General features: G+C 45.4%; 1 protein-coding gene across 16 annotated transcripts in view; it reads left to right on the top strand.

The window, feature by feature from the left end:
* Window positions 1-1,809: 1,809 nt before the first annotated feature.
* Window positions 1,810-26,165, top strand: part of TPM3 (tropomyosin 3) — a gene marked incomplete at its 5' end in the record, with an annotated part of 31,389 nt that continues 7,033 nt past the window's right edge. For 2 of the 16 annotated variants that reach the window (XM_080648696.1, XM_080648698.1), the window contains 8 exons: window positions 1,810-2,043; window positions 2,638-2,763; window positions 16,707-16,840; window positions 18,058-18,175; window positions 18,291-18,361; window positions 19,609-19,684; window positions 20,376-20,438; window positions 21,680-21,749. In XM_080648696.1, coding sequence (XP_080504822.1) covers window positions 1,927-2,043; window positions 2,638-2,763; window positions 16,707-16,840; window positions 18,058-18,175; window positions 18,291-18,361; window positions 19,609-19,684; window positions 20,376-20,438; window positions 21,680-21,749 — 775 coding nt within the window. Of the gene's footprint in view, window positions 2,044-2,637; window positions 2,764-9,901; window positions 10,142-16,706; window positions 16,841-18,057; window positions 18,176-18,290; window positions 18,362-18,994; window positions 19,071-19,608; window positions 19,685-20,375; window positions 20,439-21,679; window positions 21,750-22,733; window positions 22,813-23,556; window positions 24,218-26,165 lie in introns of those variants that run through there. The other 14 variants (XM_080648703.1, XM_080648702.1, XM_080648691.1 and 11 more) reach the window with 11 other exon arrangements.

Consider the following 26,165-nt stretch of genomic DNA (forward strand, 5'->3'; position numbering starts at 1 on the left):
ATTCTTTATTGTTGAAAGTATTACATATATCTCCTTTTCTTCCTACTGACCTCTCCCAGCCCACTCCCACCCCCTGCAGCCCTCTTTCTTATCCACTGCCTCCTGACCCTGGGACTGTCTTGTTTCCTAGTCCCACAGTTAGGAGTCCTTAATTTCTCTGCTTTCCTTCAAGAGTTAGCTGATGGTTTATCTGCCCATCTACCTCTAGTGACTGGAAGCTCTCAAGAGTGGACTCCAGTTTTGCCCTCTGTCTCAGTTCCCCCATTGCAGGGGCTTAGTATTAACACTACCCATCCTATCCTTGGCATAATGACTAATGAGAGCCATTTATATTCTTCCCTGATAGCTCTGGTCACCTTGAACAGTGTCCCCCTCTCTCTTGGCATTTTCTCAGGTTGTATGGTGCCAGTGTACTGGGATCAATTGCCACCTGTCCATGACAAGCCTCCGAGTGGAAGAATAAACATGGCCTGGAACTAAGCTGGGGAGAATAAAGCTGGCAATGATGATTAGGATGATGAGTGTGTGGGAGGTGGAGGTGGAGGATATGAAGGGAGCAGAGGGTGAGAAGAGGAGAGAGCCACACAGAGCTTGGTGTGTGGGGGTGTCAAAGTTCTATTTAAAGATCACTATGGGACCTAACCGGTTTGGCTCAGTGGATAGAGGGTCCCAGGTTCGATTCTGGTCAAGGGCATGTACCTTGGTTGCGGGCACGTCCCCAGTAGGAGGCATGCAGGAGGCAGCTGATTGATGTTTCTCTCTCATCGATGTTTCTAGCTCTCTATTCCTCTCCCTTCCTTTCTGTAAAATATCAATAAAATATATATATATATATATATATATATATATATATATATTTTAAATATATTTTATTGATTTTTTACAGAGAGGAAGGGAGAGGGATAGAGAGTTAGAAACATCGATGAGAGAGAAACATCCATCAGCTGCCTCCTGCACATCCCCTACTGGGGATGTGCCCGCAACCAAGGTACATGCCCTTGACCGGAATCGAACCTGGGACCTTTCAGTCCGCAGGCCGACGCTCTATCCACTGAGCCAAACCAGTTTCGGCAATAAAATATATTTAATAAAATAAAATAAAATATATTTAAAAAATAATAAAGATCACTATGGGAAAACAGAGGGCATGGTCCTATCTAGACTATTCTGACCATGTCCTGATTCTCTCCCCCACCCCACTTGAAGCTCTGGGATGGCCTTCCAGATCTCCACCCTACCCTCTTACTTCATCCCCGTGGCTCTTAAGGGGGAGGAACAGGTCTCCCTGCCCATTAGGAACTCTCAAAATAACACAGTAATTTGATCAGGGGATTTGGGGGAATTTTCAGGATCATGAGTGACCTCCCCTTTTCACTGTTGCTCAAGCTTCCTGAATACCAGAAATCAAAAGGTAAAATTCAATGGTGGAGTTGATCAGCACCCAGCACAGTCCAGGTGAGAGTAAGGGGAAACTGAAGAGCAAGTAGGACCCTTTGAGTGAAAACTACCAGTCTAGAATTACCAAAGTACCTTTCTCTGTTTCAATGTTCTCCTCTCCTCTCTCCCTGCTCTTTTTAAAAAAAACCCATAGGGCTGCCCAGAGTGAGTGGAAAGTTTCAGGGTCAGAAAGAGCCTCTCCCCTCCCCCATTTTCCATTGTCTAAAATCTGCCTCAGCTGTTCCCCAATTTTTTCTTTGCTGGTGATGTCAGTCCATGAAAGTGTCTCACCCTGTGTTCCCCCTGGAGAACAATGATGGGCTGGAGGGATCTGGAAGGACTATATTAGGAACAAGAGGTGGAGCCCTGAGCAGAGATAAAGGCTCAAGTCTGGGGGACTCCTAGTCACTCAGCCAGCAGCACCTCCTTTCTTGCCCTAGTCTCCAGTTCTCTAGTGTTCACAGGTGAGCGCACCAACGGCCACTGCTCATGATGGAGGCCATCAAGAAGAAGATGCAGATGCTGAAGCTGGACAAGGAGAATGCTCTAGATAGGGCAGAACAAGCTGAAGCTGAGCAGAAGCAGGCAGAAGAAAGAAGTAAACAGGTAGGCACTGGTACTGGTGTCTCTCACCTACTGGTGAGCAAGATTGTGCAATGGAAGAGAGTTTTCATGGAAAAGGCAGTGACCACTGGTACTAGCTCCTTTTTTTGGGTGGAAGAAATTCCTCTGCTTCCTCAGCCTTACTGGATAGGCAGAGGACAACGAGGGTATCCAACTCAGACTGCCTATGTGACCTCGGGAAGGTTAGTGGCCCCTTTTGAGCTATAGTGTGTCTCCTTGATTTATGTGAGAGTAGATCACATTTTGGAAGAATCCTAATTTCTAAAGGAAAAGGTGGGAGCTTGGCACACAGCAACTCTTTTCCCTTAGATGGAGTTATAGGTGCCTATCCCCTAATATATTTACTATCCCAGAGTCTTAGATGAGAACTCGGCATGACTGGGTTATCTTAGGATCAGAGGTCACAGGGTCACAAGCCAAGGCCAGCAAAACTCCTGGGGCAGTTGGCTGGACGTAATTGGAGAGAAAGTGTGTCATTCTGGTGACAGCTCAGGGGTCTGAGCTCAAGATCCCAGGGTCTGAGCCTGGCACTGCTGTGTATGCATGTCTTGTGTGTGACTCTTGCGGCTCCTGTAGTTAGAAGATGAGCTGGCGGCAATGCAGAAGAAGCTGAAAGGGACAGAAGACGAGCTGGACAAGTATTCCGAAGCTTTGAAGGATGCGCAGGAGAAGCTGGAGCTGGCCGAGAAGAAGGCAGCGGACGTGAGTATTAGAGAGATGGAGGTCGGGGGGTTCATCCACACATATAAGATCTTCATGTTAATATGACTAAATTCCAAATTGGTCATACATACTTGTAGATTCACAGAACATAGACATAGATACCCACATACATTACAGCATATAATCACATGCTGGCATATCCCTTTAGTGGCATATACTTTCTTTCTTTCTTTTTCTTTTTTTAATTTTATTTATTTTTTACAGAGAAAGGGAGAAGGATAGAGAGTTAGAAACATCAATGAGAGAGAAACATCAATTAGCTGCTTCCTGCACACCTCCCACTTGGGATGTGCCCGCAACCAAGGTACATGCCCTTGACCGGAATCAAACCTGGGACCTTTCAGTCTACAGGCCGACGCTGTATCCACTGAGCCAAACCGGTTAGGGCTATACTTTCTTTCTTAAAGACACATAGAAGCCTCTTATTTTGGTCTCACCCCAAGCCAGGAATTTAATGATCTTTTCCAGGACCTGGACAAAGGGAAGGGACTCTAAGTCCAGACTGCTGTCACTTATCCCACCTCCTCCCCCATGCCACATTCTTAGCTTTTGTGCCCAAGGCTTGGCACGTAGATATGTGTATTAATAGGGAAACTCTCATCTTCTAACTGCCCAGCAAAGGCAGCTCAGTTTTCATAATGGGACAAAGGAGGTCACATTGACCTTGGCCTTATCTAGGTTTATTTATCTTGGCCAATGTGGACATCTGCCCTTATGCTACAGAGATGCTATAGGAAGCATTGTTCATGGGGCAGCAGAGAGGACCTTAGAATGATAGACTATAATAGAAATAAGATGGAATCTTGGATGTGGGGTAATCTTAGAGGGTAAAGGTGTCATCACCCGACCTTACTCTGTGACCTTGACTAAATTACTCAGCTTCTCTAGAGCTGAATTTTCCCATTTGAAAAGGAAATGAATTCTCTTCTCCACTTTATTTTATCCCATAACCACCTACTTTCCTTCACTTCAAACTTGAAGTTTACCACAAAGATAAATGTGAGATTACATAGAAAAGTACCATAGGTATCTTAGCAACAAAAGAATGTCCTGGTATTGATGGAAATAGTCAATTCTCAATTCTAAATTAACAGGAAAATAGAAGCATGTGTTTTTTATTTTTATTTTATTTTTTTTTAATATATTTTATTGATTTTTTACAGAGAGGAAGGGAGAGGGCGAGAGAGTTAGAAACATCGATGAGAGAGAAACATTGATCAGCTGCCTCCTGCACACCTCCCACTGGGGATGTGCCCGCAACCAAGGTACATGCCCTTGACCAGAATCGAACCCGGGACCCTTCAGTCCACAGGCCGACGCTCTATCCATTGAGCCAAACCGGTTTCAGCTTTATTTTTATTTTTGTGAATCCTCACCCAAGGATATTTTCCCATTGATTTTTAGAGAGAGTAGAAGGGAAGGGGAGAGACAGAGAGAGAAACATCTGCACACAGCTCTCCAACCAGGGCCGGGAAATGAGCCTGCAACCAAGGCATGTGCCCTTGACCGGAATTGAACCCGGGACCCTTCACTCTGAGGGCCGACTCTCTAGCCACTGAGCCAAACTGGATAGGGCGGAGCATGTTTTTTTAAATTACATTTGGTTTTGGAAAATAGCTAGAAAGACAGAGTAGGCCATTCACCAATGTTTTCAGATCCTCACATTTGGCCTCTTTGCTGTTAGGTTTCTGATCTCCTCTGTGGCTCTTCACCACTTTCAATGACCTGGGAAAGTGGTGAGTGTTGTTAAATATACCATGTCAGAGGTCAGAGACACTAAGAGGATCATATACACTATATATATTCATAGTTCCCAAAAGTTTGTGCCACTGCAAACTATGAATTCACCCTTCTCGTAAAATTGCAAAAACCGCAGGTTACCCTTGGGGCTTTGGGCAAATGCCTGACGGCCTGCTGCAGTTGCCTAACCGAGGTGCCAGGTATAAATGGACAGAGCTCTCTGGTTCGAATAAACAGGCATGGGGGTGGCTTTTGCAAACTGGCACAATAGCAGGTTGATAACATTTTGTAAGATGTTGGTAACAAATCTCTGGGAAATCTTTAGGCTGAAATAGTATGTGGGCTTGAGCAGGTGTTTTCAGGAGCAATTAAGAGAACCAACAAGTCTAACCTGAGATCTTGGGAGGTCAATGTGACCTAGAGACCTTAGATAATATGTGAGGATCATTGGAAAGATATGGGAACTTCCTGGGGATAAATCCTGTCCTGTTTTACACACACACACACACACACACACACACACACAATCCCCCCACCTTAGCATACTCAGTATATTCATTTGATATATACATATATATATATATTTGAAAAAAACTCATATTTATATAGGAATTCACCCAAAACATTTAAATATATAAACCATGGGTTAAAAAAACAAACTCATTCAACTTCCCTCTCCTTTGTTAGCTTTCCCATCAAGTCAGTAAGTACCCTCAGAGATATGAGATATGTAGAACATGAAATAGGAGAGAAAGGCTGAGGGCAGGAGGCAAAAATCTGTTAGGTCTGGTGAAGATTCAGGAAGGAAGGTGTGTTTCTCCCCCCCACACACACCCCTTAAAGCTGGGGCCAGCAAACTACCACCTGTGGGGTAAATCCTGCCCCAGCCTGTGTTTTGTGTTTTTTGTTCTTATTGTGGATTGTTTTTCTTTTTTCTTTTTTTTCTTTTTTTTTCTTTTTTTTTTGTGGATTGTTTTTCAGCAGCAAAATTGTGCCTCAGATAAACCTCATTGGCTACTGCCTCTGCACAAAGCCCGCCCCAGCCTGGTTTCTGTACAGTTTTATTGGAGCATTGCCATGCCCATTCACTTACATATTGTCTATTGGCTTTCACCTTACAAGAGAGTAGTCACCATACCTGATGGCCTGCGAAACCAGAAATTATTTACTATCTGAGCCTTTACAGAAAAATGTAACTCCTGCCTCAAAGGGTCAAAGAAGGAAAATGAGGTGTTTATAAAAATTGGGATGCCCTGGCCAGTAGCTCAGCTGGTTAGAACGTCCTCCAGGTACACCAAGGTTGCAGGTTCAATCCCCGGTCAGGGCACATACAAGAATCAACCAATGAATGCACAAATAAGTGGAACAACAAATTGATATTTCCCTCTCCCTCCCTTCCTCTCTGTAAAATAATTAGTTAAAAAAAAAATGGGGAAAAACCCTGAATAAGGAAGAGGCAACAAGGTTTAAAGTAGATAGCAAGGGTCAGTCATCAGCAACATAATACATGCATTTTTGTGGGGACGGTGCTCTGCCCAGTACAAAGGAAGTTCACAGATTAGTTTGTGCCTTGAGATTAATAAGCAAGTAAACAAAGTATATTACTTTGATAGAGATAAGGGGAAGAAAGAGAAGAGTCAAAACCTGCATGTTTATGCAGGGAGTTCTGGCTATCTGAGAAACCTTGCCGAAAAGTGTAGGATTTGCTAGGACTGCTTGAACAAAGAAAGGTCAAGGCAATTGCACAGTTAGTCCAAACGTCTTTTTTCTCCCTTTCTGAGTTCGTCTAAGACAGTGGTCGGCAAACTCATTAGTCAACAAAGCCAAATATCAACAGTACAATGATTGAAATTTCTTTTGAGAGACAAATTTTTTAACCTTAAACTTCTTCTAACGCTGCTTCTTCAAAATAGACTCGCCCAGGCTGTGGTATTTTGTGGAAGAGCCACACTCAAGGGGCCAAAGAGCCACATGTGGCTCGCGAGCCGCAGTTTGCCAACCACTGGTCTAAGATCTTCTTTTTTTAAATTGTGGGAAAATATACATAACATAAAATTGGCCATTTTAGCCCTGGCTGGGTAGCTCAGTTGGTTAGCATGTTGTCCTGATACACCAAGGTTTTGGGTTCAATTCCCTGTCAGGGCACATACAAGAAGCAAGTAATGAATGCAAAATAAGTGGAACAACAAATTGATGTTTCTCTCTCCCTTCCCCCCCCCCTCTAAAGTCAATAAATAAAAAGTTGGCCATTTTAACCATTTAAAAATGTATGGTTCAGTGGTAGTAAGAACATTCACATTGTTTTGTTGGGAAACCATGGCTAAGGTCCTTTCAATACGAGACGAAGTTAGAAACCAATTACTGTATAACAAGGGGAAAGAGGAATGCAATGGTTAGGACATCGAGTCATTACACCCTATTTTAAGTACAGGAGGTGAGAGTGCTGGGAAGAGGAGGGACAGGGACAGACTTGTTGATCTATTGTTGTATTGTTGGTCACCATGAAAACAATAGCACTGGAACGCATTCTGCCCATCCATCCTGCTTTTAAAGGCTATCAGAGTCAATCCACCTGTTTCCCTGGATCAAGAGAAGATTATCTGTTGAAATCTGCCAGCCTCAGGAATGCATGGTGTCTCAACACCCCTTTGGGAGGTCTGCTTTTTCACTAGGGCAAAGGGAGGTTCAATAGTGCCCCCTGCTGACCAGCACCCAGATGACAAAGTCTCATTTCTGCTTCCTTAGACCCTCTTGTCAGACTTCTCCCAAGAGAGTTGGAAAAATTCTTAGGCCATCAGGGTAGAGTTTACTGAGGCTCAGAACTGCTCTTCCTTCTCAATTCCTGGGGGAAGCGGGGGCATCAAAGTGTACAGGTTACTCTATCAAGCAAATTACTTATTGTCCGTGGGAGTCCTTTCCTCTGAATGGTCTCATTACTCAGTATTTCTAAAAGGAGGTAGGAAGATAGCGCGTCCAGGAGTATCCTTAGAACCAGGCACTGAGGGCAGCAACTGTCTTTCCTACCAATCCTTTCAGGGGCTAGGATTCTTTATTTTTTTAATATATTTTATTGATATTTACAGAGGAAGGGAGAGGGATAGAGAGTTAGAAACATCGATGAGAGAGAAACATCAATCAGCTGCCTCTTGCACACCCCCTACTGGGGATGTGCCTGCAACCAAGGTACATGCCCTTGACTGGAATCAAACCTGGGACCCTTGAGTCCGCAGGCAGACGCTCTATCCACTGAGCCAAACCGGTTAGGGCAGGGCTAGGATTCTTAATTCTAAGTCCTGTTCCATACCCTAATTCTCTAGGGCAAAAGAGAGCTGCACTGGAAAGGTGGGAGGAATACAAAGAAATAAGAGGAAGATTATACATTTTCTTTTTTTCAAATATATTTTTATTTATTTCAGAGAGGAAGGGCAAGGTAGAGAGAGATAGAAACATAAATAATGGGAGAGAATCATTGATTGTCTGCCTCCTGCACACCCCCTACTGGGGATCAAGCCCACATCCTGGGCATGGGCCCTTGACCGGAATCAAACCCAGGACCCTTCAGTCCACAGGTGGATGCTCTATCCACCGAGCTAAACCAGCTAGGGCAGATGATGCAATTTTCAAGTCTTTTTACTGTTGTGCGTCCAAAAATCCTGCATGGCAGTGCCTGTAGGAACAGTTTCTAACTCATAAATAGCTCCTTAGGGTACCTGAAAGCAGAAGTGGCAGTAAAATTGGTGAAGGTTATAACACAGAATGAAGGCTCAGTTCCCCAGTAAAGTTTGCCAGGCACTCATATCTTTCTGTTGCACAAAAGATCTGGTAACAGTGTTACCGGAAAGGGGACCTGGACCTTGGTGAGTCTGCCTAGGGCCTGCCAGTAGTGTGTGGGTTCTTGACTTAATGCAGGAAAAATTTCACAACATGAGTCCAGGTGAATTTTATTTTAAAAAAAATATTTTTATTGATTTTAGAGAGAAAGGGAGAGGGAGAGAGAGAAACATCAATGATCAGAGAATAACATTGATTGGCTGCCTCTTGCACAACCCACACTGGGGATTGAGCCCACAACCTGGGCATTTGCCCTGATTGGGAATTGAACAGTGACCTTCTACTTCGTAGGTTGATGTTCAACCACTGGGCCACACTGGCTGGGCCAAAGCATTTACTCTTAAGTGTCTTTGGTTTAAGGCAGTGGTCGGCAAACTCATTAGTCAACAGAGCCAAATACCAACAGTACAATGATTGACATTTCTTTTGAGAGTCAAATTTTTTAAACTTAAACTTCTTCTAACACCACTTCTTCAAAATAGACTCGCCCAGGCCGTGGTATTTTGTGGAAGAGCCACACTCAAGGGGCCAAAGAGCTGCATGTGGGATCTAGATTTTCTAGATCAGCCTTAGGCAAACTACGGCCCATGGGCCGGATCCGGCTGTTCTATCCGGTTCTCTTGCTCTCCCCTCCGCTCCTTTACTTTGAATTTATATTAGTTTATACAAACACTCCATCCATGCTTTTGTTCCGGCTCTCCGGTCCAGTTTAAGAACCCATTGTGGCCCTCGAGTCAAAAAGTTTGCCCACCCGTTCTAGATGGTTGTAAATTGTTATTTAACTATGTCTCAGTTTTCCTATGTCACTTTCCTGGCTTACTGGCCTATCTTAGCTATGATCCATAATAATGGATTCCTTCCTGATAAAATAGGGGCATAAGACTTTCCTCGCCTACAAAAGGAATTGTAAGTAATGATTAATTCCCAAGTCCCAAATCTTATAAGTTATAGAGGGGCTGGCAGGTTGGTAAATCGCAGGTGCATATTGACTCTCTAAGTAACAGGGGAAAGACTAGTATTCTAAAGACTGAGTTCATAACTGATGCAAACAGAATGAGAAATTTGCCAACCTGCCCATCTCTTCCACACCCCGACTTGCCTTCATTGACTTTCAGGAGATGGAAGAGAACCTCCCATAGTTGGGTTTGAAAGGAGGTGTGGCTCTTTGGAAGATGAGGCCCCAAAAGTCCCAGCTTTTCTTAGCACCTGGTTTCAGAGCCAGTGTGGGATGGGTGGAAGCAGAGGATGGTACGGTATTTTTTTATAGAGATATAGGGTGCTCTAGCGGGTAGGTGGTGGTTGGGTCAGCATCGGGGATCCCCGACGGGCCAGAGAGGCTAGACCCCGACGCGCCTCTGGGTTACCATGGTAGCCTTCCTTCTTCCCAACCCCGCCCCTCTTTACTGGCCCAAGGGAAAGACCAGGAGCGGTCTGGGCGGCACCGCCCCTCGTTCCCAGCGCCGGGATCCCTCCAGTGGCCCGCCTTCCCGCCTGCCTGGCGCTGGGAGGGCGCGGCGGCTGTGGCGTCACATCCGGGCGGGTGGGTGAGTTCCGGTATTTCAGGGCGGAGCAGGCGGAAGTAGGGTGAGAAGCGGTTGCAGCGCGGAGCGGAGGAGGCAGGAAACCGAACGCGAGCAGGAGCTGGGTGGGCACCATGGCCGGGATCACCACCATTGAGGCGGTGAAACGCAAGATCCAGGTTCTGCAGCAGCAGGCCGATGATGCCGAAGAGAGGGCCGAGCGCCTCCAGCGGGAAGTGGAGGGAGAAAGGCGGGCTCGGGAACAGGTACGGAGAGGGCGAGGCGCGTGAGGGAGGGGCAGGCGATGGAACAGCTGGGACCCGGAACTGGGTCCCTTTATTTGCAGTGGGAGCACGGCTCTCGGGGGGCTGGTAGACTCGGAAATGAAGTTAGGGACCGGAGGATGGGTGGGGCTTGGCTTTAGTTGGACCTCAAGTGGGCGAGGGGGGACTGGGTGCTCGAGCCAGCAGGCTTGACCTCCAAAGGAATTGAGCCTCACGGGGCCTGCGAAGTGGTTTTCCTCCTCTTGCCGCTCATTCATTCAGCCCCTCGAAGCCGGGCGCGGCCACGGGGAGGGGCTCGGCGGCCTCTCCCTCCCCCACTCCCTGTGAAAGGGGCGTCACTTTGCTCTGGTTTGAGGTTTCCGGCCGAGGGGTGCTTCTCCGGTCGGGGATGGGCAGGGCCTAACCTGCTGTGAAAGGGTGGGGCTTGGGGGTAGGAACCCCCGGAAAGCCCCCGGCCTGGCCTGCTGGCAGCTTTTCCGCTCCCTCCTCCTGCTCAGGAAATGAGGCAGCAGTCGGCCTAGAGGAAGCGGGGTGCCCTCCCTGGAGGAGTTTGAGGCCACAGCACCGCCTCCCATCCTCTGGCCTGGGGCCCTTTCCCCTTAGAGGAGCCCTTGCAACTGCTAAATCCACTCTCTCAATCGACATGAGGCGAGAGGGGAGGAGATGGTACTTCACTCCCTACGTTTTAGTGCAAATGTAGGAGCCGAAAAAACACGTCTGGCCCTACCCATGAGGACCTGGAAGGCAGGAACTGATGCCACATTCAGGCCTTTATTGCTGAAGTGTCATTGATTAGTGCAAGCTGAACCGGAACTTCTTCCAAGCATAAGTGATAATCGAGTGTATGTGGCAGAGAGTGGGAAAGAGTGCCAACTTCTGTCAAGGTCTCTGATTTACCAAGCACTGTGATTGGTGGAGATAGAGTAATGAGTTCCTAGGTGGCTCTAAGTACTATTACTCTGTCACTTTCCCAATTATCCACCAGTGTCTTTTTTTTTAAGTTCAGTAAATATTTGTTCGTCGGAAATTGGAATGAATGGTGATTCTTGAAACGGCTTTTTGTTTAGAAGTGGTGGTGTAGTTTTAATGAGCCATAAGCTTTCCCAAGTTCTAGGGTACAGTCTAGTGGGTGGAGCTGATCCCCTGAGTTGAGGCTTTGGTTTTGGAGGATGATGAAGCTGGAGAGGAAAGTAACTTGCTAAAATTTGAAAACCCAATTAAAGGACTCTTAGGGTTTTATTGGTATTCCCTGTTATATTTTCCCTTGGTAATTTTTCTTTTTTTCCTTTTTGGCTGCTCTGTGGAGTGGCTGAGAATGAATGCTTTGGGGGTAGAGGGTGGGGCTGCTGCCCTCCAGGTTTATAAAGATTGTTAGAATACTCATTTATTGATATAACTGGGCATGGACGTGCTGGGAGCTTGTCTTAGTCACCTTTTTCTCGGTGGGTTTTTCCTCTGTTCATTATGCCAGTAACTTAACTTCTAATGGTCGATTCAAGTGAGATGAACTGGCTGGGCTACTCTTTATGTCTAACAACACTTTCTCATCTCCTTTGTTCTGGAGACCAGATCCCCTTAAAGGGGAAGTGAGAGAGGGTGGCTGAAGGAACTAGCCTTATGTTGAGCTGCAGTCTTAGGCTCAACATTTAAGTATAGGCATCCTAGGAATAGTCTAGAATGGATTGAAGTCACTCCCCCACCCCACGCCTCCCAGGGTTTGGTAATTTTCCTTGTAGGAAAACCTGGTTCCCTTTTTTCCACCCTTGGTGACTTTGGGGTGATAGGCAGCAGAGTGAGCAGCTTCAGATGTTTCTTCAGCTACTCTCTCGCTCAGAGCTGAGGTCTAGGGAGGAAGTCCTCAGATGGGGAAGTAGGGGGATAGTTAAATATTGATGAAACTAGTATCCTCTACCTCGAAGCTTGAGGGAGCCTAACCTTTTGATTTCCGCTCTAGTGAACTTTGAACCCCTCCTGAGAAGGAGACACCTGTGGGAGAGGGGTGGTGGTGCTTGGGCTACTTCTTATCCGCTTAGGACATAGGACATTCTGGAATGTGGGTTGTGCAGGCACCTCCTTCTGGCACAGGAAGCTCAGGGCTCCCTGATGGTATCGCATGCTGTTAGTGAGATTGTCACTTAATTATTTTTCTTGTTACTTTGTGTGAACATCCAACCCTTGTGGGGAAGCTGGCTGGCTCCAGAGCTGAGACTGGAGGAGTTGTGGGGTCCATCTTTCTTCCTGCTCTGGCCTTGGAGGTTGGCCTTTTATAATGTAGCACCTTGTCAAAGTCTCCTTAAATAGGAGAACTTAAATAGAGGGCCACGTAATACTTAAATGTAGTCTTTTTCCTTATCTGTGTTTTTGCTGTGATGGTGGTGGTAAAGATATACATAACATAAAACTTACCTTTTTAACCACTTTATTTTTAGTTTATTTTTTAATCCTCACATGAGGATATGTTTTTCATTGATTTTAGAGAAAGGAAGGGAAAGAGAAACATCTATCAGTTACCTCCCATATAGTTCACCTTACCTCCTAACTTCCCTGGTATTTGTCTCTTCTTTTTGTGGTCTAAAAAAATTTAGGAATACTAGTGAGGGAGTCAGTGGGCTTTGAACAGAAGTTTCGATTCTGACTTTATTCCCAAATTCCCAGTCTCTGGAGGGGGTTAGAATGTCTGACCATTGTATGGCTCTCTCCTACATGGGTCTGCAGGACTAAGCTACAGGGTTTATCGCCTTTCTTTGGTTCAGGTTTGCTTTCCTGCTGATTACCTCACTTTCCCTTCATACTAGAGCACACACTCATAGGGGAGAGGCAAATAGCACTTTGCTCGGAGTGCCTGGCTTAGACTCCACCTTTGTTTGCTCTGGGGCTGATAGCTCTACTCCCTTCCAGCTTGCCTTCCCCTTGGTGGAATTAAAGTCCCCAAGGACACAGTATCTCCCAGGATAGATACATTTGTGAACACAGTGAACTAGAGCAGTCCTTTAAGGACTCCAGCCTAACTTCCATTACTCATTTCCTTTGAATTTCATCTGTGGCTTTTGTCTAAAAAGAGAAACCCCAGAGTGGCAGAATGCCAGAATTAGGCTAATCCCTTTCTGTCCTTGGCCCTGATATACCTCCCAGCACCAGTGGCCCATCAGTTTCTTGCCTTGAGGGGTGTGGTGTGCTTGGGGAACCTCTAGCATGGAGGATGGTAGCATTCTAACCAAACTTAATTCACAACTGAAGCTATTGTCAGCCTGTGTTCGAATTGCTGTTGTTTTCACTCCCTTTCCCCTTGGGATCATTGCTTCCCTGGGTAGTGGGGAATTCTATTATTACCTGAAGGAAGGGTCTCAGGGCCTATCCTCCAAGCTGAGCAGAGGTGGGTAGACGGAAAGATCAAAACCACATCTGGGCATGTTACACCTAGGATGATCAGAATAGCATAAAACAATGTTTCCCTGGTTTGCAGAAGTTAGTACCATTCAATCTGGCAGGACTGATGGACAGGCATTTTGCATAGGTTCTGATTTGAAGGGAAATCAGGAGTGCCTCCTCCCTTTAAACATTGTAAGAGATCTTGATTCATGAAAGCTTTTGCTTCCTTTTAAAGAGAACTGATCCTCTGGGGGTGGAGGGGAGGAAAAGAAAAACACAGAACTGCCCGCCCCCCATGGGTGGGGGTGTGTCTGAACCCTTTTGCTGGGACTCCCATCTTGGGTTCTGCTTTTGCTACAGTCTTGTTTAATGTGCACATGGTCTGGTAAGGGCACCAAGATGTGTTTTCTCCCTTTTCAGTCTCGCGAAAAATTATGCTGTAAATGCTGATGTGTGGGAGAAACTGCCCTAGCCAGCTTGTTGTCATGGAAACTTTGCACCCCACCCCCATAGTCTGTTATCTTCTACTCCTTTTGGGTAACTGGTGAGCTTGAAAGGGACTGAGATTAAATGAGCTTCCTCCAAATCTGGTTCCATGCCTTTTTTTTTTTTTTTTAGTTTTAGGCGTGTGTGTGTGTGTGTGTGTGTGTGTGTGTGTGAGATAAATTATACTGGCAGTGTTTCATAGTTCTTGCCTGATAGCCTGAATTGTTCTTGTAATCTTGCCTTTTTTAATTTGTGGGGTTAAATGTGTGATGTTCTAGGAGACATCTGTTTTCCTAGAAGAGACAAAACCAGAGAATACTTGGCTTTGTGGTGTTTTGAATAGTGTAGTTAGAGGCACAAATGGTTTCTTGTAAATTCAGCTTATGTAGACTTCTCAGTTTTCTTTTCCTGTAGGGTGGTAGTTATACACATTGCTCCTCCCACCCAGTCTGGTCCCTTGAACCTCCCATGTTTGTATTTGGAAATTTTTGTCTCAAATAACCTGATTTAAAAATTTTATTTACTGATGAGAGAGAGAGAGAGAGAGAGAGAGGCACACATCGAGTTGTTGTTCCATTTATTTATACATTCATTGGTTGTTTCTTGTATGCACACTGACTGGGAATCAAACCCCCAACCTTGGTGTATGAAATTCAGGATGATCCTGTAACCATCTAAACTACCTGGCCAGGGCCCGAATAATCTGTTTAAAAAAACAAATGTTTTTTTTATTGATTTCAGAGAGAGGAATGGGGAGAGAGAGAAACATCCGTGTCAGAGAAACATTGATCGTCTGCCTTCTGCACGCCCCCTACTGGGGATCGAGCCTGCAACCACAACCTCCTGGTGCTTGGGAGGATGCTCAACCAACTGAGCCATACTGGGCAGGCTGACCTGATGCTTAACAGAAATCTCTTGGGCTATATCCCTCCCCATAAAGGCTAGTGGTGCAGATTATTTCTGTAGCTGCCCCCACCCCTGACTGTCAGGAGGAAATCAGGGTAATAGAATTCAGGTGCAATCTGGGCTGTAGCAGGGAGATCATGTTTACCAAGCACTTGGATAAGCATCTGAACGGGGTAGCATGCAGGGCAGATTGAATTCTTCTATGGTTGTGGCAGTCAGCATACTTGCTACCAGTAAAGGGGTGGGGGAGGGAAAAGCAGTCTTAGGAAGGAGGCTTTTCTACCATTAAAATTCATTCATATGTAGCTGCCTCTTTTCCTTATTTCTCATTCCATTACCAAGGAAGAGGCCTGGGATGGCTTGGACTCTAGCTTGTGCTTGATTACGGGGCGGAGGTTAGGGAGAGGGTTGTCCTAAGCCCGGGGTCCTCAAACTACGGCCCGTGGGCCACATGCGGCCCGCCGAGGACATTTATCCGGCCCGCCGGGTGTCACTGCCTGTCCTGCTTAGCAGCCGACTCGTCCCGGGCCCGCAGTGTGCATAGGAATTTGTTCATAGAGGTTTTTTTTTAAACTATAGTTTGGCCCTCCAACGGTCTGAGGGACAGTGAACTGGCCCCCTGTTTAAAAAGTTTGAGGACCCCTGTAAGCTGTACTTGAAGCGTGAGGCCATGGGGCAAAGGGGAATAGACGGGAGTCACAATTCAGAAATTTGGAGGAGTGATGGGCATAGAGAACACATTCTCTTCTGCCCCCAGTTTTTTTATGTCATCAGAGCAGGTAATTTTAGCCAGAAGAAGCTCCTTGTCAACTTTAAAAAGGTGGGGTGTAGGTATCCCAGTGGACCATTCTTTCACTTTCTTATTTTGGAAGGTTATTCTGGCAACATAGTTCTCTTAAGATAGTCGTCCTTCTGCTGTGTCAACGTAGGGTAATCAGAGGATTAACAACCTGAGTTAAGTAGCAAATTAACTGGTAATCTACCGTGTTCGGGTGGCTCAGTTGATTAGAGCGTCATCCTGTACATCAAAGGGTTGAGGGTTCAATCCTTCAGTCAGGGCCTGTGTAGGATGCAACTGATCAATGTTTATCTCTCACATCAATGTTTCTCTCTCCAAAAAAGAAAGAAAGTAATCAATAAAAACATCCTCCAATGAGAATTGAAAAAAAATTTTTTTTTTTTATATTTTATTGATTTTTACAGAGAGGAAGGAGAGGGAGAGAGAGTTAGAAACATCAATGAGAGACAATCATTGATCAGCTGCCTCCTGCACACCCCCCACTGGGGATGTGCCCGCAACCAAGGTATATGCCCTTGACAGGAACCGAACCTGGGACCCTTCAGTCCACAGGCCGATGCTCTATCCACTGAGCCAAACTGGTCAGGGCTGAAAAAAAAAATTAATAAATAATTCAAGATTTCCTGTTTGAGACACTTATAAGAATAAGAATACCTCTGAGCCAGAGCTCAGACAGAAGGAACCCTTCACCGGCTATGTTTGCTGACACTCAGGAGTTTGAACTGAGTCCAGAAAGGGGGTGGTGCTGACACTGGGCTGCACAAAGAACTGCGTTTTAAAACACTCTTCCTGTGGAACACGTAGTAGTTTGTTGACAGAAGAAGGCAGGAAATATATAATACGTTTGCTTGATCTGAGCTAAGACAGGTTCTACCCTGCTAGACTCTTAGGTTCTTTCATGGTAGTCAGCCCCAGTCTTACTGTCATGGTTTTATTCCTTTTCACCATGCCTCTGCTTCCTTTTTCCATTATTTTACTGAAACGCAGGCTGAGGCTGAGGTGGCCTCCTTGAACCGTAGGATCCAGCTGGTTGAAGAGGAGCTGGACCGTGCTCAGGAGCGCCTGGCCACTGCTCTGCAAAAGCTGGAGGAAGCTGAGAAAGCTGCAGATGAGAGCGAGAGGTGTGTAGAGGGGCCTCTTGAAGCGTGCATTTCCGAAGAAATTCATAATGGCTCTGATCAAGATTTCCTTATAGACCTGTTTTTAAAAACAGCTAGCTGTCTTACAGGATCCTCATTCCTTCTTTTCTGCATAGTCTCCCCACTTGAAGACAGTTAGGGTTACCTGAACCCTGTACCTGTAACCCTTTAGTAATTGGTTTCTTTATAAATTGATCCTTAAATGGGGTCACCAGGATGACTTCCACTTACTGAATCATAAACTTACTTGGTTAGTTCCTCTAAAGTAGTGGTTCCCAAAGTGAGATTCCAGACCAGCAGCATCTGGGAAATTGGTAGAAATTCCAATTCTCAGCTGGCACCTACCTCTGATCTATGAATCAGAAACTCTGGAAGTAGAGCTCAGCAATCAGTGTCTTAAAAAACTCTCTCGACCCTGGCTGCACTGTTAGAATCATGGGAGTGAGGGGTGGGGATCATCAAGGAGTTCTAAAATATCAGAATGCCTGGGTCCTACCCCAGTTCAATTAGAATCCATTGCGAGAGTGGCCTAGGCATTGATGTTTTTAAAGTTCCTCTGATAATTTTCATGAGTTGAGAGCCGTAGTCATTAAACCAAATCACAAGTCATTTTTGTTGAACACAGCCAATTGGCTCCTTGCCATATGTGAACTATGTGATGACTTGCATGGGATCAAACTGAGGCTTTCAGAACTGAATATGCCCTACTGGGAGTCCAGTAACACAGGGTGGCTATGAAAATGAGCAAGACAGCCAGCTGTGTGTATACTACTACAGTATAGTGTCCAAATTATAGAAAGTGAGGAAGACAAGTTGCAGAACAGTGTAGTATATGATTCCCTTAGGTATGGGGAAGTAGGGATGAGACTGTCTGCATTTTTATCTGTGGAATACATTTCTGGAAGGATTAGGAAGTAAGTTACTACCTCTGATGAGCAGGACTAGAAGGAGAGAGACTTTTTGCTTTATGCCCATAGACTATACACTTAAATACTTAATTTCTTAATAAGTGTGTATTATTTTTACAAAGGTTTAAAACAAAATGAACTAAGGTGGGCGGGGGACCATGGGAATTCTCTTTGAGTGGCAAGCAGAAAGGAATGATCTTTTATACCTGCACTTCTGGATCCCTTGGGGTGTAGCTGATGACAGATTCCTGAGAGTGTCAATGCCACATTTGTCCTTATTGTTTCTGACAGAGGTATGAAGGTTATTGAAAACCGAGCTTTAAAAGATGAAGAAAAGATGGAACTCCAGGAAATCCAACTCAAAGAAGCTAAGCACATTGCAGAAGAGGCAGATAGAAAGTATGAAGAGGTAAGGCACTGCTAGTTTGTCCCTCTGTGGGTGACATTGGGGTTCTCAAAAGAACCCGTAGAGGGAAATAGCTCCTCCTTTGCTTTGCTGAGCTTACCTCGGTCTTTTCCTATAGGTGGCTCGTAAGTTGGTGATTATTGAGGGAGACTTGGAACGCACAGAGGAACGGGCTGAGCTGGCAGAGTCGTGAGTGTCTTCCTCCCCAAATCTTTGCCCTCCATTCTATCCCTTCCCCTTTGGCTTGGGCAGTGTGAGTAAGCTAGCATTCCTTAACCTTGTTAAACAGGGCCTAGGGAAGGCATTTTCTCTAGTGCTTTTTTAGGCCCTATGAATGGCCTTGGGCTTTCTTATTCTCTTTCTTACTAGTGACAGGTGACAGATTGAGGCTTTCTTTTTGAGGGAAAATAAAGACTAATATATGGGGAACCATTAACTGGAAGGCCCTACTGGGTTCTTTAACCTGGTCTGTTTCTCCTTGAGGCATTGAAGTGGCTCTACTGCCTTAAGGTCTACCTCTGTTTTAACCACTTTGCCAATTGGCTGGGGAACTTTAGGGCAAGGGCAGGCATGAACAGCTTTCCTGTTGGCACCTCTGGGCCTTGCATAACAAAGTTAGTGCTGGTGCATATATATATTTGTGCTTCCCTGGCATTCCCCTCTCCCCATACATGACATATCATGACCATGGTGGTGTTTTCTTCCCATTTTTTGAAAAGTTTTTTTTTCCATTTTGCTGCTTGTTTTCTTGCTGTGTTCCCTCTTGACCTTTCTCCCTCCCCACAACCTGGCTTGTGCGATCCCCGTGACTATCACTAACAGCCGTTGCCGAGAGATGGATGAGCAGATCAGACTGATGGACCAGAACCTGAAGTGTCTGAGTGCTGCTGAAGAAAAGGTACTAACCATTAAACCTACCGAGAGGTTATATGTATGGTGTGGTTTTGTTTTTGTTTTGCAGCTGCCTTCCCTCCACTGGTTGGTTTGTTGAGTGCTTTCTCATCTCTTCATGGAATGCTCCATCCTTTTCCACTTCTTGGCATATTTCATCTTTTCTTTCCCAGTTGCTTCACTGCCTCCACAGGGTCTCTCCTTCCCTTGGGTGATGTGGGGGACTATTGGGTTGGACATCTGTTCCCACCTCACCCCAGGTAGCAGTTATGAATTGTTCCCAGTAGTGAATTCTCTCAAGTGTTTTCTTCGTTGGTATCTAAACATTCTGAGTCCTAGCCCATGGGAGTCTAACTCCTGACATGGTCTTTGATAGAGGGAGGAGGGTTGTTGCTTGCTCAGATTACCTGGGACCTTCTCTTTTCCCTGTTATGCCTTCCAAATCTCTACCTATAGGTTCAATTCATGTCTGTGTGTCTCTCTCCCTTTTTTTTATTCTTTTCTTCTTCCCCTGTCTTCTCCTGCGGTATGTAAAATATTCACAGTAAGTGTTCTGAGCTGGAGGAGGAGCTGAAGAATGTCACCAACAACCTCAAGTCTCTTGAGGCTCAGGCGGAGAAGGTAGGGGCTGGTTTGTGAAAGTAACAGGCTTTGGGGGCCTGGGCCCAGCCCTACCCTTAATGAGAGACTGCAGAAACTCATTCCTTATATAATCCAGTGAGAAGTATCCTCTTCTTACCTACCCACCCTCTGTCTGGATTCTAGGTTTAATACTAATTCTTGTGTACTTTGACAGCTTTAGTGAAAATAACTTCATGGTCTCAGGTGCCTGGGGTCATGTTCTCAGCTTGATATGGATGTGCTGAATGACAATGATCATGGGTCCTAATAGGTTTCCTAGCAGAAAGATGGGAGCAACAGATGGTATCAGGTTGAGACCTACTAAGCAATCAAAACAGAAGACTTGTCTTTATCATCATGTGGCACTGTTTTAGCCGTCTGGCCTTGGGTGTCACTATACTTACTCATTAAGTAGGAGGAAGGAAAAGTAATCCCCTGGGTTGATCTGAATAAGATCAGAAGTTAGGTCCCTTTAAAAAATAAGGGTATCATGACCCTTAGGACATTGATTTGTGGATTTTAAGGACTTACTGTCCAGAAATGGGCCTTGCTCTTTGTTATGGACCAACCATTCAGCACAGTATATCCAAGAAGATATTCAGTGTAAGAGTAAATGTGGGGCTGGGGGTGGTGGTGTATTGTCTGTGTGAATAATTTCTACTCTGAAAATTTTATTTTATTTCTCTTATAGTACTCTCAAAAAGAAGACAAATATGAGGAAGAGATAAAGATTCTTACTGATAAACTCAAGGAGGTGAGCCAAGGGGAAGGGCCCAAACATTTAGAGGTACTTGTATATAAGGCATAATGTAGACTGGCTGGCTTTGGTTCTGAAAGGTATCCTATCTAATAAAAGAGTAATATGCAAATTAACCATCACTCCGCTACACCCACCAGCCAATCAGGAGCGAATATGCAAATAAACCCAGCCAAGATGGCTACGGCCACAGAGAGCAGGAGGGAGGCTTGGGTTTCCCCGGCAATGGAGGAAGCCAAGCTTTCCGCCTGCCCTTGCCGGCCTAGGCCTCCACTCAAGGCTACAAAGTTTAAATGATAGAAGATACATAAATCCAAACAGAAATGGCAGCAGCCACAGAGCTGGAAAGAGCAGGAGGCTAGGGTTGCCCCCGGCGATGGAGGAAGCCAAGCTTTCCGCACACACTGGCCGGCCCAGGCCTCGCTTAAGGCTACAAAGTTTCAATTATAGAAGATACATAAATCCCAACAGAAATGGCTGCTGCCATGGAGCGAGCAGAAGGCTTGGCTCTGCTCCAGGCTACAAAGTTTAAATTATAGAAGATAAATAAACCCCAGATACCAGGGCCTCTGCTTGGGTCGCCAGGGGGCATGGCCGGCCTGCAAACCACCACAGGCCCCTCGCCCAGGCCGCCCCACGCCCCAAGGGAACCCCCACCCTGATCCAGGACACCCCTCAGGGCAAACCAGTTGGCCCCCACCCATGCACCAGACCTCTATCTAATAAAAGAGTAATATGCAGATTGACCATCATTCCAACACACAAGATGGCTGCCCCCATGTGGTCAAAGGTCCTGCCCCCATGTGGACACAAAATGGCCAGCAGGGGAGGGCAGTTGGGAGGGACCAGGCCTGCAGGGGAGGGCAGTTAGGGGAAAACAGGCTGGCAGGGGAGCAGTTAGGCATCAATCAGGCTGGCAGGGGGGTGGTTAGGGGTGATCAGGCTGGCAGGCGAGCAGTTGGGAGCCAGCAGTCCTGGATTGTGAGAGGGATGTCCGACTGCCCGTTTAGGCCCAAATCCACCGGGATCGGGCCTAAACGGGCAGTCGGACATCCCTCAAGGGGTCCCAGATTGGAGAGGGTGCAGGCTGGGCTGAGGGACAACCCCCGCCCCCCCCCCCCCCATGCATGAATTTCGTGCACCGGGCCTCTAGTAGAAATAGAAGGTGAAGATAATAGAGATTCTTCTCTTATTTGTCTTGTTCTTCTCTGATTCCAACCGTTTTTTATTTTCCCTAGGCAGAGACCCGTGCTGAGTTTGCTGAGAGATCGGTAGCCAAGCTGGAAAAGACAATTGATGATTTGGAAGGTAGGGAGCCTGGGAGAGGAATTAAAATACTGGAATATAGAGGAAGACCTTGCCCATTGACCATTATCCCCTTTCCCTGGAGACCAAAGGGAGTTGGTGGTGACTTGGCATGCATCCCGTGCCCTGCCACAACTAGCTGAAGTGGGTCAAACCTAGAATAGAATTGACTGTCTACATTGAATCTTTTCCTTTAGTAAGACTTTACCTGATATTTGGAATTTGCATCCTTCCCTTGGAGACTGATAATGGCAGCATTTATCACCAATTTAGTAGTCTTAAATCTTTAGTTTTAGGTTCTGGATCAAAATGGTAGCCATACTTTGAGAAGGCAATGAGAACATGTGTCACTCCATGGCTACTTTTGGCAATCTGTTCACCACTTAGGTTGTGGGGGACCTTTGCAAGAGACGCAGCTGTCTCAGAGCTGACCGGTACCATGGGCTTTCTGAATACTTCTGTCCCCACGATTTGGCAACATGTCCACCCTAACAAGGGTAAATGTACTCTGAGAACTCTGAAACTGCTCCTTTGGTGTACTCTGGGCAGCAGGGTATTCTTTGGAGAGTCTGAGCAGGCTACCTGTAGAGCAAAGGGGCCAAGCATACTGGTTACCCTTGGCAGCTAGGAAAGTGTCTGATATTAATGTACTTCTCTCTTTTTCATTTTTGTTAAATTAAGCACTGTCCCTGCTAGAAATTGGTTTAACTGGATGGCAGTGGGAACCTCTTGTGCGTTTGGTAATAGGAATTTCTAGTCATGACCGTGCCCACCTTCTTAACCCGCAGTCAGTCAGAGGTGTCAAGAAGTCCAGTTTGTCCTGGGGGACAGTGGATCTGAAAATGGCCAGTCATGGTGCCCTTAACTGTGGTATTAGACCCACAGTGACATTTTCCCTAGTTTCTAATGATTCCCTCTCTTCATCTGCTTTTGATACCTTTCACTCTGTCCCCCTCGTTCCTCCCTGTGGTTCCTGTGCCTGTCCAGATGAGCTCTATGCCCAGAAACTGAAGTACAAGGCCATTAGCGAGGAGCTGGACCACGCCCTCAATGACATGACCTCTATGTAACTATCTGACAGCAGATGGGGCTGGGACCTTGGCTTGTGGGTGAGCGGGGGGTATAGACTGTGCATAGTATGCTTTGGTTTTATCCTCTGGACACTAGAATCTCCACCCTTACCTCTAAAACATTGGTGCTGGTTACTTGTTGGCAAAAGCTGGGGAGGCATTTAATCTTGGATCAGTGGTAGAACCCTGATCTATAGGTAATTTTTATTCACAGCCCATTATAACACTATGGTTTTTCTATTCCTCAAATTTAGTTTTCTCAGCAGGGATACTGCTGAAGGTAGAATCATGTCATCATATGACTAAGGAAATGGGGCCCAGAGAACCAGTGACTGGGGTTCTAATACATAACAAAACTCAGACCTCCTGGGTGTATTTCGTTTGGGCCCTGATAAAATTCTGGGGAAATACTCATAATTGGAAATAATCAAGTTTACCTACAAATTGAATTTGATTCCCAAATTTTAGTCCCAGAGCGAGCCTGCTAGTAAAAAGCACCAAAAGAGTTATTGGGGACTTCACCTGTTTGCTGTGGATCCCTGGTCCTGATGCTAATCTGCCTCTTGGTATCTTTCCCACTAACCCTGAAAAGAAGCCAAATGACTCAGGCTATAGTGTCTGGCTCTCTTTTATCATTCCTACTGCCACCTGTTCCTTTTTCTCTGCTCCCTTTCTCCCACCTTGTTGTGTAGATTGACGCTAGTCCTTCTCACCTAGAGTCTCCTTACTTTTTCATACAGATAAATTGCCACCGTTTCTGCTCTGTTCTGGATCTGCCCCCTTTCCTCGGGAAACCCAACGCCCCACTCTCACTCTGGATTCCATTTGGATCAGCCTGACTGGTCCCCAAGGCATTAGGATGGGCGGGGGCCACAAAGCAACTTACGTGTTCTCTTCCATCCCCACCCCAAATTAAAGTTAAGCTGCTGGAAGCCTCGTGCCAGCCTGCATTTGTGTCATTGACAGAGCTGCTGCTGCCCCTGAGAAAGAGCCTTGGGGTGTGATGTGGGGAACAGCTATCGTAGGCTCTCCCTCCTCTGACTTATATAATCAAAGCCACTTTTGTGTGTGTCTATTTTTTCTTGACATTTAAACTCTCCTGACCTGAGTCTATCAGAATGGTGGACTAGTAGTGGAGCTCTAGTCTTACTGTTTAAGCTGAATGAGATCATCCAAGTCCTTTACTTGCAGTTCTTAAGTCATGCCGCCTGGAATGTTCCATCCTCTCTTCAGGTTCTCCTCCTTTGCTTAAGGTCGGGAGTCCATTGAAGTGCCTCTCAATACACATTTTCTACCCCTTTGCCAGCGGTTCAAATGGTGCATCCTCAAAACAGTCGGTGGACCCAAGTATGTTACCATTAAAACTGGTCATCCCAAGGCACAGAAAAGTACATGGTGGACAGAATTTTCAACAGTTTCGTGTTTTCTTCCTGAAATCTTTCTTGCATATTTGAGGCTTATTACCATTTGCCTCCTCCTATGAGACAAATGACAAGTGATAAGTGATTATCAGAAAAACTAACACAAGCATGCCTATTTCAAATAATGTGCACAGGGTGGTAATGGTTTCTTCATGCATTCATAGGATAAAGTCTGTTAGTAAAATTGTTCCTGGTTTACATTATGGAATTAAATACCAGTATTTTGGAATTTCAGTTTACACACCAGAGGTGATTCGATCTGGATGGTGTGGTATTCGGTTATATTTATTTAAGCACCTAAGTGTTACTCACTTAGTGCTTTAGTTTCTCAGCAAAGTATATAGAGTAGAAAAGAGGGAGGAAGAGAGAAAGAGAGAGAAAGAGAAAAACATCAGTGTGAGAGAGACACATCAATTGGTTGCCTTACACAGGTGCCCCAACTAGGGCTGGGGATTAAACCTGCAATTCAGGCATGTGCCCTTGACTGGGAATCGAACCCGAGACCCTTTGGTGCGTAGGCCTATGACCTAACCACTGAGCAAAACTGTCCAGGGCGGCTTTTCTTTTCAACAGATACAGGCAGGTAGAGAGGTTTTCTTTGACCTGATACTTGAATTAGGTTTTTGTGTATGTGTGTGTGTGTGTTTTTCTGTCTGTACCATTTCTTCCTGCCACATAGCCCTTGAAATTAAGGTACAGATTCATTTATTCAGCCTACACTGGTATTTTCTATGCACAGGGTATTAAGGTGGGGACAGAAATAATCAAAGATGGAGACACCATCCTTATTCCCAGATTGCTCAGAATCTAGTCGGAAAGAGAATATATATATATATATTGCCAAAAACGATGTGTGCTAAGTGCCACAAATAAAGTGCTGTTGGGGTACCGAGGTAATGATTCCTGAGGGGATGTTTAGGAAAGATGAAAGGAGGCATGTAATAGGTATTTAATAAACATGTTGAAACTCGACTCTTCATTTTTATTAGTTCCAAAGATTGGATTTTTGACAAGCAGACTTTAGTTGAGGTATAGTGGACATTGAACATTTCAGTCAAAAAGAAGAAAAGGAATAAAGGCATAGAGATGGGAAGAACACAATATCTATAAAGGTAGATTTAGACAGTAGAGACAGGTGTGTGCTAAAATCAGGCTGGGCGGGGGTTAATTTTATTTTCTAGGTAATGGGGATGACACTCTAGATTTCCAACAAGGATGTGTTGTGGTCTGCATAGCATATAAGAAGAGTTCATTTGGCAGCTCAGTTAAGGATATATTGGAAGGGAAGCAGATTATCAAAGTGATCCATGAAGACAATGATTCCCAAATTTCATACCACTTGGGGACTTGCCATATTCACTTGCTGCCTACATTGTTTTCTTCAAATTTACTCTTGGTTTCAAATTTGTTTTATTCTTACTCTACACAATTCTAACTTGAAATCAAAGGTTTGATGTGTGCCACTGTGTTTCCTATTGCACATTAAAGAAATACAGATAATAAAAATTTTTTAAATTCACAAATGCATAGTGCTTGACATCTCACCTCCACTAGCAGTGACTGTGCTACACTTTGGGAAATACTGGGTTAGCTCATTGCAGTTTTCTCAGGGATACTAGTCTGGACTAGAGTAATGGTGGGGAAGAGATGGCATGAAGATGGGTATTGTGAAGGGCCTAGCCACTAAATGTGAGGAGGAAAAGCCAGGGACTGGTTCTGAGCGTGGGAAAATGGTGGTGGTGTAGGTGTAGGGAGAACATGTGGAAGGTAGAGACTGTAAGTCTGAAAAACTGTCAAGTATGCAGGTGAAACAATCCTGGGGCTTGATTTGGGAATCCATAGGGTGACAAGCAGTTTAGGCCATGGAAGGACTTAGAACCTTAAAAGACAATTGTAAATGTAAAAAGAAGAATTAAGCAAAGAGAAAA

Source organism: Plecotus auritus (assembly GCF_963455305.1).
Source record: "Plecotus auritus genome assembly, chromosome: 12".
NCBI classification, from domain to species: domain Eukaryota; kingdom Metazoa; phylum Chordata; class Mammalia; order Chiroptera; family Vespertilionidae; genus Plecotus; species Plecotus auritus.